Source organism: Mesoplodon bidens (genome assembly GCF_964165515.1).
Source record: "Mesoplodon bidens genome assembly, contig: HAP1_SCAFFOLD_146, whole genome shotgun sequence".
Taxonomy (NCBI): Eukaryota; Metazoa; Chordata; class Mammalia; order Artiodactyla; family Ziphiidae; genus Mesoplodon; species Mesoplodon bidens.
In genome coordinates this window covers 1085967-1103637 of record NW_027672719.1, presented here as the reverse complement: position 1 = coordinate 1103637, position 17671 = coordinate 1085967, and the positions used below count along the sequence as shown (strand labels likewise).

At 42.5% G+C, this 17671-nt stretch overlaps 1 protein-coding gene across 1 annotated transcript in view; it reads right to left on the bottom strand.

Moving 5' to 3' along the window:
- The window catches only part of LOC308609775 (forkhead-associated domain-containing protein 1-like), a gene marked incomplete at both ends in the record, with an annotated part of 87448 nt that extends 71093 nt beyond the window's left edge, over window positions 1-16355 (bottom strand). Inside the window, one exon of the mRNA XM_081259070.1 lies at window positions 16263-16355. Within this exon, the coding sequence (XP_081115196.1) occupies window positions 16263-16355 (93 nt within the window). The remainder of the gene's footprint in view (window positions 1-16262) is intronic.
- Between the last annotated feature and the right edge of the window lie 1316 nt (window positions 16356-17671).

The following is a 17671-nucleotide window of genomic DNA, read 5'->3' as shown; positions in this document are numbered from 1 at the left end:
GGCCAAGCTTATTCTAATAGCAAAACCAGATAAAGATATTGCAAAACAGGAAAATTGCAGACCAATACCTCCCATGAACATAGATGCAAAATCCTCAACAAAATATTAGCAAATTGAATCCAGTGATGTATAAAAAGACTTCTACACCACAGTCAAGTGGGATTTATTCCAGGTATGCAAGGCTGGTTCAACATTTGGAAATCAATTAATGTAATCCATCACATCAACAGCGTAGAGAAGAGAAATCGCATTATCATAACAGTAGATGCAAAAAGAGCATTTGACAAAATTAAACACCATCCATGATAAACTAACAAACCACCAAACCACCACAACAACTCTTGGCAAATTAGGGATGGAGGGGAACTTCCTCAACCTGATAAAGTACATCTATAAAAACCCTAAAGCTAACGTCATATTTAATGGTGAGAACCTAGAAACTTTCCAATTAAGATCAGGAATAAGGTGAAGATGTCCCCTTTCACCACTCATTTTCAACATTGTACTGTATGTCCTAGCTAATGCAACAAGGCAAGAAAAGAGAATAAAAGATAGATTGGGAAGGAAAAAGAAATCTTCTTTGGTGAGGTGTTTGTTCAGATCTTTTGCCCATTTTGCAGATGGCATGATTGTCTATGCAGAAAATCCCAAAGAACCGACAGAAAGCCCTCCTGGAACTAATGAGCAATTGTACCCAGGTGGCAGAATACATGATTAATATACAAAAGTCAATTGCTTTCCTATATACCAACAATGAACAAGTGGAATATGAAATTAAAAACACAACATCATTTACATTAGCACCAAAAAAAAAATGAATTACCTAGGAATAAATCTCACAAAATACTTAGCTATGTGAAGAGGTATATGAAGAAAACTACAAAATGTTGATGAAAGAAATCAAAGTAGTCTAAATAAATGAAGAGATATTTCATGTTTATTTGAAATTCCTTAATGATATATGATGTTTAACATCTTTTCATATGCTTATTTGACATCTGTAGCTTTTCTTTGGTGAGGTGTCTGTTGAGCTCTTTTGCCCATTTTTAAGTTGGGTTGTTTGGTTTCTTACTGTTGATTTTTAAGACTCATTTATATTGTTTATTTATTTATTTTATTGAAATGTCGTCGATTTACAATGTTGTATTAATTTCTGCTGTACAGCAAAGTGATTCAGTTATACATATATATACATTCTTTTTAAAATATTCTTTTCCATTATGGTTTATCACAGGATATTGAATATAGTTCCCTGTGCTATACAGTAGGACCTTGTTGTTTCTCCATCCTGGATGTAACAGCTCACATCTGCTAACCTCAACCCCCCACTCCATCTCTCCCTCAACCCCCTCCCCCTTGGCAACCACAGTCTGTTCTCTATATCCATGAAGACTCATTTATTTTGGATACATGCTTACAGCATCTTTATTCATAACTGCCAAAAAGTGGAAGCAACCAAGATGTCCTTTAAAAGGTAAATGGATAGACAAATTGTGGTACATCCATACAATGAAATACTAGTGATAAAAATAAACGAGTTATCAAATAACAAAAAAGACATGGAGGAATCTTAAATGCATATTGCTTAGTGAAAGAACCTAGTCTGAAAAGGTTACATACCGTATGATTCCAACTGTATGAAATTCTGGAAAAAGTAAAACTATAAGGAGAGTAAAAGATCAGTGCTTGCCAGGGGCACAGGGGCTCTGGGGCTCAGGATGAAGACGAGGGGCACAGGGGATTTCAGGGCAGTGAAAATATTTTTTATGATACTGTAATGGTGGATACTTGTCACTATACATTTGTCAAAACGAAAGAACGTACAACGCAAAGAGTGAACCCTAATGTAACCTATGGACTTAGTTAATAATAGCATATCAATATTGGTTCATCAGTTGTAACAAATGTACCGCACTAATGCATGAGGTTAATAATAGGGGAAACTGTGTGTATTGGAGGGGTGGATATATGGGAACTCTCTGTATTCTCTGCTAAAATTCCTGTAAACCTAAAACTGTTCAAAAAAATAAAGTATTAAAAAAAATGAAAACACATTAGCTCTTTGGAAAATGTCACCCACATCATCTTCATCACCATTGCCATTGATCTTTGTGTCCTTTGAACCTTTGATAACCCATGAATGAGAGAAATTCTGTCTGTGACATTTTGTTTGTCTCTTGCCAGGCTTCACTGCGTTCAGTTCCTCAAAAACTGTCAGGCCATTATTAAGACATCAAAGCAAGCAGGAAGTTTTCAATGACTCCACAAATTTGGGTGAGCCTCTACCACATGTTAGGCCAGGAGACAGCTTCCTAGTTCGGCCCTATAATATCACTCGCTCCCTTTACTTGGAAAATTGCTAAATGCTGCTCCTGGACAGACGCCCTGCTGCTAATACAGACTGAGTCTATAAGCCCCAGCCTACTGAGCTGTCCCACTATGAGATGAACTGTTATTTATTCATTATTATTTTTATTATTATCCTTATCGTCCTCTCACATATTTTGAGGGCTTCCTGTGAACTGGGCCCTGCTGAAGCATTTTGTGTGCATTTTTATCATTTAATCTGCATGACAGCCCTAAACAGGGACTCTATTGTTATCTCCATCTTAGAGATGAAGAAGCTGAGACTCAACAGGTGAAGTGAGAGGACAGCATTACCTTGATCCCAAACCCACACAAGGACACGACAGGACAACCACAGACCAATATCTCTTATGAACACCGACACCACAGTCCTCAACCAAACAGGAGGAAACCGAATGCAACAGCACAGTAAAAGGATCATACACTATGACCAAGTGGCATTTATTCTTGGAATGCAGACCTGATGGTTCAACATATGAAAATTAATCCACGTAATACATCACATTAACAGAAAGAAGGAAAAAATGATCATCTCGATGGACGTACAAAAAGCATTTGACAAAATGCAACACTCTTTCATGATAAAAGCACTCAACAAACAGGGAATAGAGGGAAATTACCTCAACATAATAAAGGTCAAATATGAAAGGCCCACAGGTAGCATCATACTCAAAGGTGAAAGACTGAAAGCTTTTCCTCTAATTTCAAGAATAAGATAAGGATACCTGCTTTTGCCACTTCTATTCAACAAAGTACTGGAAGTCCTAGCCAGAGCAATTAGGCAAGAAAAAGAAATAAAGACATCCAAATTCGAAAGGAAGAAGTCAAATTATCTCTGTTCACAGGCAACATGATCTTACATGTACAAAATCCTAAAGAGTCCATGAAAAACCACAACCCTCTTAGAACTAAAAAATACCATTCACTAGCAAAATCGTAGGACACAAAATCAACACACAAACATCAGTTGTGTTTCTATATGCTCACAATGAACAATCTGAAAAGGAAGTTAAGAAAATAATTTCATTTACAATAGCATCAAAATGAATAACATATTTTGGGATAAATTTAACCAAGGTGGTAAAAGATGTGTACACTGAAAACTACAAAGTGCTGCTGAAAGAAATTAAAGACACAAATAAATGGAAAGACACCCTGTATTCGTGGGTTGGAAGACTTAATATTGTTAAGATGTCATTACTACACAGCAGGATCTACAGATTCAAAATCCCAACAGCAGTTTTTGCAGAAATAGAAAAATCCATCCTAAAATTCATATGGAATCTCAGTGGACCCCAAATAGCCAAAATAATCTTGAGAAAGAAAAGCAAAGTTGGAGGTCTCACACTTCCTGATTTCAAAACTTACTGCATACAAAGGTACAGTAATCAAAACAGTGTGATACTGACATAAGGTCAGGCACATAGGCCAATAGAATAGAATAGAGAGCACAGAAATAAAAGTTTGCATATATGGTCCAATGATTTTTGACAAGGGTGCCAAGATTATTCAATGGGGAAAGAACAGTATTTTCAACAAATGATGCTGGGAAAGACTGCAAAAGAATTAAGTTGAACTCTTACCTTACACCATGTATAAAAATTAACTCAAAGTGGATCAAAGACTTAAACATAGTCTAAAACTATAAAACTTTTAGAGGAAAGCACAGGAGGAAAGCTTTATGACATTGGATTTGGCAATGCATTTTTGGATATGATACCAAAAGCATAGGCAGCAAAAGTAAAAATAGATAAATTCAACTATATCAAAAATTAAAACTTCTGTGAATCAAAGGACACAATAAACAGGGTGAAAGGCCATCTAGAGAATGGGAGAAAATAGTTGCAAATCACAAATCTGAAAAAGGGTTAATATGAAGAATATATAGAGAACTATAACTCAACAACAACAACAAAAAAGAACCCCCAAATAACTTGATCAAATATGGGCATAGAACTGGAATAGACATTTCTCCAAAGAAGATATATAAATGTCCAACAAGCATATAAAAAGATGCTCAACATTACTAGTCATTAGGGAAATTCAAATCAAAACCACAGTGAGATACCACCTCATACCCATTAGGATGGCTACTATCAAAAACAAACAAACAGCAACAGAAAATAACAAGTGTTGGCAAGGATGTAGAGTAGGGGAACACTTATGTACCGCTGAGAATGTAAAATGGTGCAGCTGATATGGAAAACAGTAGAGCGGCTTCTCAAACAATTTAGGATAAAATTATCATATGATCCAGCAAGTCCACTTCCGGGTATATACCCCAAAGAATTGAAAACAGGAACTTAAAGAGTTATTTGTACACTCATGTTTATAGTAGCATTATTCACAATTGCCAAAAGGTGGAAGCCACCCAAGTGCCCACTGACCGATGATTGGATAAGCAAAATGTGGTCCATCCATACAGTGGAATATTATTCAGTGTAGGAGGAAGGAAATTCTGACACATGCTACAACATGGATGAACCGTGAGGACATGATGTGAAATAAGTGTCACAAAAAAGCAAATTTTGTATGATTCCACTATGTGAGGTACATAAAGTAGTCAAGCTCATAGAAACAAAATAGAACGGGGGTTGCCAGGAGCTGGGGAAGGGGAAACGGGGAATTGTTGTTTAATGGGTACAGTTTCAGTTTTGCACGATGAAAAATTCTGAGGCTGGTTGCACAACAATGTGAATAACTTACAACTACTGATCTGTACACTTAAAAGTGGTTAAGACGGTAAACTTTATAGGTATTTTACCACGATTTAAAAAATGGCTAAGATGAAGGGACTCACTCAACATCAGGATGCTGGCCCAGGGCAATATCAGGGTTTGAACCCGAGTCTAATTCCAAAACTTGTACCTTTGATTTGTACCCTGTGATTTTCAGAGTAGAGAGTGATTTAATAATGAGAGAGGAGACAGGCAGGACCTAATATACAAAACAAGTGCATTTTTTAAGGCTCCTGCATTGAAAATGTCTTTAAAAAGTATATAGTGAGTCCATAAAATATTGAGACGTTTCAATTTCTATTAAGAATGACCATCTGCTCTGATGACCCCTGTGCTTTAAGGAAGCCTCCTCGGGAAGCTGACTTAGTTATGACATTGCCCTGAGGTTCACTGACATTGTCGCTGAGGTTCGACGTGTACCTGGAACCGTCCTTTGGAGCTAGGTTTCAACCTTGCATCACCTGGCACTGGGAAGCCCCATCTCAGACCATAACCTCCCACTCCCGGCCTTCCTTATCCTCTGTCTCGTCCTCTCCTTGAGTCACGTAGCCTTTGCTCCCTGTTTGCTCCCTAGGGGTAATGCCCTATGCTCAACCAGCCTGGGCCCTGTTCAAGCTCACCAGCTCCTTCAAGCCCATCCCGGCCCCCAAACCCTCCTGCCACCCTCACACTTCTGTCCTGAGGCTGGCCCAGTGCCCTTTGTGCCCCCCAGCCACCAGGTCCCTGCTCTCAGGCTTTTCATTCTACTTTGACAACAGCCTCCTAGGTCTTCACCTCCTGCACCTGCCTGCATCCTCCGTCTGCTTCTCCCGACCCTCCTCCATCCCTTTACACGGCGCCCTCTGCCCAGCAGGCCCACCTGTGCGGCTACATCCATGGGCTGATGGGCTCCTTGTGTCTGGTTTCTGGTTGGGTTTGGCCAATGGGGGGGTTAGAGATCAGAGCAGGGAGAGAGCTTGGGGTACTTACTCCCCTGGCTTCCATTCTCTGGGGCCACAAAGCTTCCCTCAGAGGACTCTACCCAGCCCTCGGGGTCTCCAGGTCCCAGGAAATGCCCCTGCCCCTCACCCCTCAGCTCTGGGGGTGGGAACAGTCCTCACTCATACTAGCTCTGGGCCCTGCACTATCCTTTGTGGTTTCTCTGAGCCCTGCCCACTCCCTGTGGAGTCCCTTCAGGAAACTCCCCTCCATCACTCCACACCCCTGTGAATGTGCCTTCAGCTCCCTGCCAGGACCTGGACTTCCCAGGCTTGGAGAAGCTCCTAGATGGGACCTTCAAGGCTTCTCTTAGCTGCCAAGGGCTTCCGGGTGGTCCTGCCTTCATCCCACCCTGGTCTGGTCCCTCTCCTCAACCATCTCCTCTTCTGCATCCTCACCTTGACAGTGTAACTTCCGTCTAACCTGTGAACGTGCTCACCACCCCCTCGGCCTGGAAACGCCGCCCCTTCCCCCTTCCTTTCCTTTATTGTCAAATGGCTTCAAGAGGGTCCTCTCCCGCTGGGTCCTCAACCCACTGCCATTGCCCTCGGGGGCCTCCTCGGGCTCTCGGCCTCCCTGTGACATGAAACACAGTTTTCAGAGAGAGGCACGTGGCCTGATGGTTCAGGGGTTGGGGGAGCAGGGCAACGTGGTGGTTATTAGAATGGGCTCGAGTCCAGCTCTCCTACTTCCTAGAAGGGTGACCTTGGGCAAGTGATACCTCAGCTTCCTCATCTGTAAGGTAACAAAAGGACAGTCTTATAAGCTACTGGTGACGTATAAATGATATAATACATACTAAAGCACTTAGAAGAGAACATAGGGCAAATGGGAAATGTTCTCTATTATGAGCAAGAGGATGGGCTCTGGAGTTAGAAAGCCTTGAGTTCAAGTCCCACCTCTGCTACCTTCCAGCTGTGCAGCCTGGGGCACGGTTCTTTGCTTCTCTTTGGTTGCTCCCTGAGCAGCAAAAATGAGTTTGATAAGCTGGGCTTCGTAGGATTGACAAAAGGTACTGCTTGGTGACATGTTCTAAGGAGTGGGATAACATTTTTGAAATTAACTTGTGTGTGTGTGTTTGTGTGTGTGTGTGTGTGTGTGTGTGTGTGTTTTATCTATTTCTTTTAACCTTTTGGTTCTAGGCTATCCCATCCCCCAGCCCCATCCCCCCACTGCCTCCAGAAAGGGATGTAGTGCAGAAATAGTAAAAAAAAAAATGGGGTTTTCAAAAGAATAAGGATATGAGGAAACGGCCAGGCGCTGGTGAGATGATGGGTCTGGGATTGGAAGGAAAGAAGAAGCTTCTCTGCTTCCCCGTCAGCTGGATCCTTCCTCCCCGGTCTCCCCGGGAGAGCCCTGTGGACCGGCAAGGCCTCAGGAGAGGCTGGTCCTGAAATCAGACTGCCCGAGCGTGGTGCCCAGTGCCCCAGCCTCCCTCTGTGACCTCAGGCAGGATACTCAGCCTATCTGTGCCTCAACGCCCTCATCTGTAAAGTGGGGCAAACAACATTAACCTCCTAAGGATGAAATGAGTTAATACACTCGAGAGTGCTCAGAACAGTACCTGGCACAAAGCAAGCTGTCTCTGTGATGAATACCCTCAGCCTGGCAGCAGCTCTCTGGCTCCCTCACCTCTCTGACTGCTTCCAGGTGTCCACGCCGGGCTCCTCTCCCTGCAGATGTCCATTTCCTCCACACTCTGTCCATGGGCTGGGGCCACTGTGCCACCCCCTGGATTCGCAGGTGTGTATTTCCAACCCCTGGTTCATCTCCAGGCCCCAAACTGCCTGGCTGCTTCCGGGATGTTGAGGTGCTCACTCAACCAGTCCTGCTTCCTGCCCTCTTGGTAACGGGATTATCACCTGCCAGCTCATCCAGCCATCTTTCTCCATGGCCTGTGGCATTGATCCTACTGATCCTTCCAGAAAGCTCTCAGACCAGTCCCAAAGCAACGGTCCAGTCAGGTGGTAGTATTAATGTGGTGGGCAGAATGGTCTCCCAAAGATGCCCATGCCCTGATCCTCAGAACCTGGGAATATGCTCCATGAGGTGGCCAAAGGGACTGTGCCGATGTCAAGGTTACTAATCAGTGCTCTTAAAAGAGGGAGACTAAGGACTTCCCTGGTGTTGCAGTGGTCAAGAATCCGCCTGCCAATGCAGGGGACACGGGTTCGAGCCCTGGTCCGGGAAGATCCCACATGCCATGGAGCAACGAAGCCCGTGTGCCACAACTACCGAGCCTGCGCTCCAGAGCCCACGAGCCACAACTACTGAGCCCACGTGCCACAACTACTGAATCCGTGTGCCTAGAGCCCGTGCTCCACAACAAGAGAAGCCACTGCAATGAGAAGCCCGTGCACCGCAACAAAGAGTAACCCTCGCTCGCTGCAACTAGAGAAAGCCTGTGCTCAGCAACGAAGACCAAACCCAGCCAAAAACTTTTTAAAAATTTTTTAAAAAGTGGGAGACTATCCTGGGTTATCCAGGTGGGACTAATTGAACTCCACCAGTCCTTATAAGCAGAGAACTTACTCTGGCTGGATTGGAGAGATAAGTGGTGTTTCTTGCTGGGCCCCCACTTAACAGCCCCAATGCTCCTCTTCCTGGGAAAGCACCAGGTCAACGTTTCCTCTTTACCCAAATCCCCCCCTAGATGGCACCACCTCAGTCTGTTGCATGAATGAGGATCAGGAGAACATTGATCTCACATTTCACTGACAACCCCCATTCTCCATTCCACAGGGTGGAATTTCCCTAGCTTAGTCAATTATCTTGTTATCTCAGTTAACTGAGAATTTCCAATTTAGATATTAGATGTTCCCAAAGCTAAATTTACACTCAAAAAGTGAAGCTTCTGTTTTTAGAAGCTTGAGTCAGCTCAGTCTGAAACTCAGCCCCACCTCCCCCGACTAGCTGTGTGATTTGGGCCAGTTCCTTAACCTTTCTGAGTCCCATGTCCATGTCATCAAATGAGGATAATAACGATAATAGTAGTTCTCACCCGCACAGGATTTGTTTTGTGGATATAATTCTATAAATATATATACAGAACATACATAGGTGATGTATAAAGCCATGTGAGATGCAGTAAGTAGTCCATAAATGTATGCTGTAGCTGTTTGTATTATGTATGCTATTCAAAAGATTATGATCTTTCTTTCATCTCACATCCATCAGAATGGCTACTATAAAAAAAAAAGGGAAATAACAAGTGTTGGTGAGGACGCAGGGAAAGTGGAACCCTTGTGCCCTGTTGTGAGAATGTAACTTGGTGCAGCCACTATGGAAAACAGCATGGCAGTTCCTCAAACAATTAAAAATAAAATTATCATATGATCCAGCAAGTCTACTTTTGGGTATATATCCCAAAGAACTGAAAGCAGGGCCTTGAAGAGATATTTATACACCCATGTTCATAGCATTGTTTGCAACAGCCAAAAGGTGGAAACAACCCAAGTGTCCATCAGTAGATGAATGAATAAACAAAATGTGGTGAATCCACACAATGGAATATTATTCAGCCTTAAAAAAGGAAGGAAATTCGGACACATGCTACAGCATGGATGAACATGGACATTATACTCAGTGAAAGGATATTATACTCAGTGAAAGAAGCCAGTCATGAAAAGACAAATACTGTTATGATTCTACTTATATGAGATACCCAGAGTAGCCAAGGTCATAGAGACAGAAAGCAAAACGGTGGTTGCTGGGGCTGGGATGGGGGGACAAGGGGAGTTGTTGTTTCATGGGTGCAGTTTCAGTTCTGCAAGATTCAAAGAGTTCTGGAGATGGATGGGGGTGATGGCTGCACAACAGTGTGAATATATTTAATGCCACTGAACTGCACACTTAATAAAAGTGGTTAAGATGGTAAATTTTATGTTATGCATATCTTACCACAATAAAAAAAAATGAGAAAAATGAGATCACGATCTAGCCCTTTCCTCTGAACTTTTTCCTCTTGGAAGCCCTCCATCTGCTGGTGAGAAACTAGTCCCATCAATTGCTGTGCTGGGTACTGACCAATGAAATCAGCCGCCAGTTCCCAAACAGGGGACAAAACATTCCCTGAGGACTGGTGAGACCTAACAGGTGAACCCCCAGAGCAAGGAGCACTTGGGGAGAAGCCAGGGGTGAGGTGGGGGTGAGGGGGGAGGATGGGAGCACGACCCAGGCAGGAGGACAAGCGCGATGCAGATGGGGAGCCAGCAAGTGCACCCTCCCAGGCCTGTTTCATTCCGTGGATTTCCCCACAGAGAGTCTACCTGTCACCTTATGTCTCAAAATGCAGGTGTTCGCTTAGAATAAGAGAAATGTGAATTAAAATGACACAGGTACCATACTTCACCCCGTAGATCAGTGAAGATCCAATGGGGGGTCAGCACCCTAGGCTGGGGAGGGAGTGGGAGACGGGCGTCCACTGCTGGCAGGACACCACATCCGGAAACCTCTGGTGGGAAATTTGGCCATGCCCATCAGAGCTACAGCTGTGTGTGTCCTTTGACAGAGCAGACATACCTGATGTCCGTGAAATTACGCAAATAATAGGAGAATCCCAGCAGCCTTGTTTAATAATAATAAACAAGATTATGGTGTAGGCTCTGGTTCTTTCCTGAGAGGCAGCCCAGAACTGACAGGGGCCAGGAAAAGGGACGAGAGTCATCCGGCTGGATGGGATCTGGGGTGTGTGTATGAGATCAGTCTGGCTTCACGACCCTCAGATCCCACGCGAGAAGGGCTGACACAGGCTGGAGAGATGGCTAAACCCATGAGAAAGGAGATGCCTGGCAGGACACTGACCACCGAGAGTGAGGTGTGGACACCAGCATTTCAACCCCCTGTCATGTCTGTTCTTTCTTTTTCTCTCCCATCTCCACCTTCCTAGCTGCAGCCCTGCACTGACTTGGGCTGTCCTAGAGCTCAGTCTTCTAGGGATCCTGGGACTTCCCCAGGGTGGGACTGGGGGAGTCCCTGGGGAGGGGGTAGGGTCAGTCAGCCCTTCATTGTTTACCCTTCGCTTCTCTTTTCCTCAAAACAAAGTTTATTGAAAGAATACACACACACACACAAGCAGGAGCTCTGCTGATCAAGAAGGGAGAGGGAGGGAGCACTGATGGTGGGGTTCTCAAAGTGTGGTCCTGGAACCAATTCCAGGGACTCCATTCCCCCCACCTGAACCTGGGGAGCATACAAATGTGAAGATTCCTGGGCCTGACCCCAAACCCACTGGGTCAGAATGCCTAGGAGTTCATGTTGAACAACCACTCTTAAACATGAGGAAAATCCAACAACCACTGGCTTTGGTGTTTCTTCATTCTGGAAGAACTGAGTCCCTTTCTCAGCAGAGTTTAAATAACAGCCATATCCAACTCTAAAAAATACAGTTTACAAGGCACATCAAATCATATAAATTATAACTTGCAAGGTTTAGCTGTGAAATGAGCAAGGCTGAGGCTTTTGAGCCGTGTAAAATGGGAGAGGGGAGATTGTGAATAGAGCTCCTGATGGCTCGTCTGCACACAGCAGCCGGGATATTCACTGGCAGGTCTCCCCCTTGTTTACAATCCTTCAAGCCTTCTTCCCACTGCTTTTCAGATAAAGATCAAAACCCTTATGGTGACATGAAGGAGGCCGACTTGTCCCTTAGCCCTCCTCCTTCCCACTCTGACTTCTGGACGCCCTGGTTTTCTCTCAGTCCCTTGGGTTCACAATATGCTCTTCCACCCCAGGACCCTTGCACATGCCATTCCCTTCTCCTATTGTCTAGTTAAGTCCTCCTTGTCTTCCATATTCCTTTCCTTTACAGCCCCAATGTTGGAATGGAATTAGTCACACCTTTGTGGGATCATTTGACTTATTTCTCTCTCTCCTGGCAGCTTCCTGATGGCAGGGACCATGTCCAGTTCTGACATCACTGTACCCCTAGACTTGGCTCGGTGCTGAGGCTCTGGGTAAATACTGTGCAATGAATGAGTGATAGCAACAGTTATCACTGTTGACTATAAACAGTTCTCACTAGCCTGGCTATAAACAGGCTTCCTACTGCCTTAGGGAACCAAACTCCTTACAGGATATAGAAAAAAGTCTGGAGGGTAAAACCCAGAAAATATCAATATTGATTTTTCCCTGAGCCAAATGATTACAAGTGACTTTTATTTTCTTCCTTATATTTTCCTTTCTCCCAATTTTTAAAAACAAGAAGCATGTAACTACCTTCCATTATCGGAAAGAGTAAATGATGTCGAAATACTACAATACCAATAGTCAAAACAACATGTCAGCCTTGCTGATGAGTAGAAATCTTTAGAAGCATGACTGCCTATTCTTTAGGATTGATCCAGGCAAATAAAACAAACAATCTTTTTTATTTGCTAGATGTAACCTCTGGGTAATTGCAAGGATGATTTTTAGTAATATAAATCCCTGACATTTTTTTTTTTTTTTTTTTGTGGTACACGGGCCTCTCACTGTTGTGGCCTCTCCTGTTGTGGAGCTCAGGCTCCGGACACGCTGGCTCAGCGGCCATGGCTCACGGGCCCAGCCGCTCCGCGGCATGTGGGATATTCCCGGACCGGGGCACGAACCCGTGTCCCTTGCATCGGCAGGCAGACTCTCAACCACTTCGCAACCAGGGAAGCCTGGTGACGTATTTCTTAAGCTAAGTCCGAGGAGCAGTAAGCAGTCAATTATTTATATACAATGAATGCAACTCAATTTCTGTCTCGTTAATAACTGTCCTCATTAGTTCCCTTTTCCAAATGGCTTATTAATGTCAGTGGATCCTCATCTCAACCCTGTGCACCTCTGAGGATTCTTCTCAGTCTCTGTTTTAGGAGACCATAATAATGATCATTGTGTCATTCACTGAGCACCACATGCCAGGCTCTTTATATGCATTTCTCACTTAATCCTCAGAATAACCCTGTGAGGTAAGAGGTTTACAGACAGGGAAAAGGAGCTCAGAGTGATTAAGTAATTTGGTTGAAGTCACTCAGCCACAAAGTAGCCTAATGAGATTCAAACCCAGGTCTGTCTATCTCCAAAGCCCGTGCTTTTAAAAATTACTACAGTTTTCTAATATCATAGTCAGGTTCAAAACAGAGATCTCTGTCTCTACTTTAGCCAGACAGGAAATAAAACGACCCCAAATCTATGCCTTGTTAGGATAAAGAAGAAACTACAGTTCTTCTTCTTCTTCTTTTTCCTCCCACTTTGCACACTGAACAGATGTTCTGTGTCCTTGAAGGGAGACCATATCATGGAGGAGAATCTCACGGGGAGGTTCATGGAGTTATCTTTAAATCTGTTGCATTTACAATAAACATTCTCAGAAAACTAGGAATAAAGGGGGAAATTTCTCACTTGGTAAGAACATGTATAAAAACCCTACAGCTAACTCCTACTTAATGGTGAAAGAGTAACTGCTTTCCCCTAAGGTCAGGAACAAGCGAATATAAGGATTTATACACTGCTCTTGTTCAGCAGAGTCCTGGAAGTCTTAACCAGGGAAATAAAGCAAGGAAAAGAAGATTAAAAGCATTCAGATCTCCTTTTCTGAAAGAAGAAATAAAATTGTTCTTATTTGCAGATGACATGATTGTTTATGTATAAAATCCCAAGAAATCTACAAAAGCCCTTATATAAGAAAGTGCAGTTAAGGTTGCAAGATCCCAAGAAGCATACAAAAATCAACTGTATTTCTATATACTGTCAATGAACATGTGGACACCAAAATTAAAAATATAATACCATTTACAATCACTCAAAAAAAAAGAGAGAGACATACTTAAGTGTAAATCTAACAAAACACGTACAGGACTCGTATGCTGAAAACTACAAAACACTCATGAGAGACACTGAATAAATGGAGAAATATACCATGTTCATGAATTGGAGGACAATATAGGAGTATATCAATTATTCTCACATTGATATATAGGATAAAACACAATTCCAATCAAAATTACAGCATGATATTTTGTGTATACAGACAGGCTTACACTAAAATGTAAATGGAAAGGCAAAGCAACTAGAAGAGGTTAAAAAATTTCTTTAAGGAAAAGTGGGAGGAATCACTCTACCTGATTTAAGACTTACATAGCGACAGTAATCAAGGCTATCTCATAATGGTAGATCCATTATGACAAATAGATCCATGAAACATAATAGGGAACTAAGAAGTAGCCCCCATAGAAAGTATGGCCAGATTATTTTTGACAAACTTGCAAAAGCAATTCAATGGAGAAAGGATAGTCTTTTCAACAAATGGTTCTGGAACAACTAAATATCCACATGCAAGAAAAATGAACTTTGACCTAAATCTCACATCATAAACGACAGTGAACCCAAAATGGTTCATAGATTTAAACATAAAACTATAAAACACTTAGAAGAAAACGTAAGAGAAAATCCTCAGGGTCAGGGACCTTGTGGCATGTTCTTAGACATGACACTAAAAGCATGATCTATAAAAGAAAAAATAACTACCTGGACTTCATCAAGAGTTAAAGCTTTTGCTCTGTGAAATACTCTGCTAAGAGAATGAGAAGACAAGCTACGGATGGGAGAAAATATTTGCAAACCATCTATCTGACAAGGGACTCATATCTAAAATACATAAAGAATTCTCAAAACTCAATGGTAAAAAAACTAAACAATTCGATTAGAGACACTTAAAAGATATGAAGAGATATTTCACTGAAGAGGATATGCAGAAGGCAAACACGTACATGAAAAGACATTTAACATCACTATCGATTTGGAAAATGCAAGTTAAGACTATGATGAGATACCACTACACACTTACTAAAACAGCTAAAATGAAAAACAGTGTTTATGCTAATTGCTGGTGAGGATGTGTCTCATACATAGCTGGTGGAAATGAAAAATGGTACAGCCATGCTGGATAAGTCTGGCAGTTTCTTTACAAACCGAATATATATAAACACATATGTTAATCCATGCAATCATACTCCTGAGCATTTATCACAGAGAAATAAAAACTTATGTTCACACAAAAACCTGTACACAAATGTTTATAGTACATTTATTTGTAATAGCCCCAAATGGAAACAAAATGTCCTTCAAAAAGTGAATGGTTAAACACAGGTGATACGTCCATACCGTGGACTATTACTCAGCAATAAAAGAACAAGCTAATAACCTAAATGGATGTCAAGGGCACTACACTGACTAAAAAAAAAAAAAATCAATCACAAAGGTCATACATACATGATGAAAATTATAGAGACGGAGAACAGATTAGTGGTTTTCGGAGCGTGGGGACGATGGTGGGAGGAGGAATTGTGACTATAAAAGGAGCATCACAAGGGACATCTCTGATGATGGAATACTCCTATATCCTGAGGGCCACACCCAAATCCACACGTGGTAAAATGGCACAGGTCTCCACACATGCTTCGTGCCATTCCCTCTACTATTTGTGCATCTATAATTATTTCAAAATAAAGTTTAAAAAAATCTGTTGAGTGAAGTCTGAGAGTGGTCTGCCTTTCACAGTCCTAAAGGGATTCCATTGCATTTCTCTTTCTGCTTCAATATTTTAATCCCTTTCAAAATGGTAAAAGGCTCAAAGCCACTGTTTGTATAATTCCTTACTTACAATTTCTTCCAACTTCCTTGGCTGTCAATGAGCTGGGACTGTGGACCAAGCCACAGCTAATTCAGAGAATGGAATGAAATGAAGTGAGAGAGCACTGAGGCCATGCCCAGGGCTTACCCTGATTTACTACTTGGAGGTACGGGGGCACGGGAGGGCTCTGAGGGGCCCATAGTCTCCAGAAGCTCTGGAAAGGGCGAGAGGCCATTGCTCAAGCTGGGCCCTTCAGGTGGCCGTGGCTGCCAGACGCAGAGCAGGTGAAGGTCAAGCATCAGCTCTAAGCCCACCTTCCAAACCATGCCATCAGGGTGGGACACTGCAGACACAGTCAGCAAAGGACACAGGGCCCATCGCACTTTGCACTGTGCTCATTCTTACCACATGTGCCAGGGAGACCCAGCACATGCCGGGATTGGTTATTGGTGGCACACCGAGGAAGGCTGGGACTGTTAGCCAGAGGCTGTGCTTTACAAGAGACTGGAGTCCACAGAACAGTAAGGACTTTTGGTGGTGTGAGGGGTAGGGAGGGTCGGGGACTGGCTAGGAAGAGGTCTTACCTCTAAAACAAGGTCTGAATTTTCATGCCTTCCAATCGTAGTGCTTTTATTCAGGACAAAATAGCCTTCTGCACTCTTTAGATAGGCTTTCATATTCTCTGCTTTTCCTATAACAGGTTTTCAGAAAACAATTTTGTTAGAAAAATACAGTCCTCTAATTATTCAGTGTCATATTTAGAATGAATGGAATACACCATAATGTCCACAGGAGAAGTCAGCAGAGGTAGGAGTGGATAGCTGGATTTAACAACGATCACAATGATAATTCCGCACATATTTAAGACTGTCCTTTTAACAGTGATAGCCGGCATAGATGAGCTTGCTTCTGATCACAAGAGGACATCCTTTATGTAACTCAGAGCACAAACAAGCAATAGCAAAAAAAAAAAAAACCCAAACAAATCTGAATTCCACTGATAACCGCTCTCCACCTCCCATTAAGCTTAGTTTGGGGTTAGTTATCTGACAGAATCAAATATTCAGTGTTACTAACCCACCACTTACTAGCTCTGTGACTCTGAGTGAGTTACTTATTCTCTCTCTATGCCTCTGTTTCCTCATCTGTAAAATGGGGCTAATAATACTCTGTATCCCAAAGAGTTTTGTGAGGATTAAATGTGAAGCATCTAGAATGGTGATTGCTACATTAAACACCCATTTGTCCTACTGTGATTGTGACTGTTATTAATCTTGGGCTTCTGAACTTTGACTCAAAAAACCCCAACTTCTACAGAGCTTCTTAAAGTGTGGAAGAGTCAGTCATCGAGGAAATGGGCATGAGAAGATACTTTCTTTTTAAGTCACCGCATTCCTTCATATATTTAGGTTGAAAAAAAAAATGATTTCCAAAGACAAAATATCAAGATTATAGCTTGGCTGTACGGTCAAGACTCTGTACGTATCTTTTGCTGGCATTTTATTAGGAAAATGTCAAACACACAGAAAAGTTGAAAGAAGTGGATGGTGAACTTCTATAGAACCACCACCCAGATTCTACAATCAACATTTTGTTCTATTTGCTTTATCACATATCTACCCATCTATACATTTTATATTTTAATGCATTTCAAAGTAAATCCTATACATGTTTTTAAATTTTATTTATTTATTTTTGGCTGTGTTGGGTCTTCGTTTCTGTGCGAGGGCTTTCTCTATTTGTGGCAAGTGGGGGCCACTCTTCATCACGGTGCACGGGCCTCTCACTATCAAAAAGTCTCATGTTGTGGAGCACAGGCTCCAGATGCACAGGCTCAGTAGTTGTGGCTCACGGGCCTAGTTGCTCCGTGGCACATGGGATCTTCCCAGACCAGGGCTCGAACCCATGTCCCCTGTATTAGAAGGCAGATTCTCAACCACTGCGTCACCAGGGAAGCCCTATACATGTTTTTTATTTTTTTTATTTTTATTTA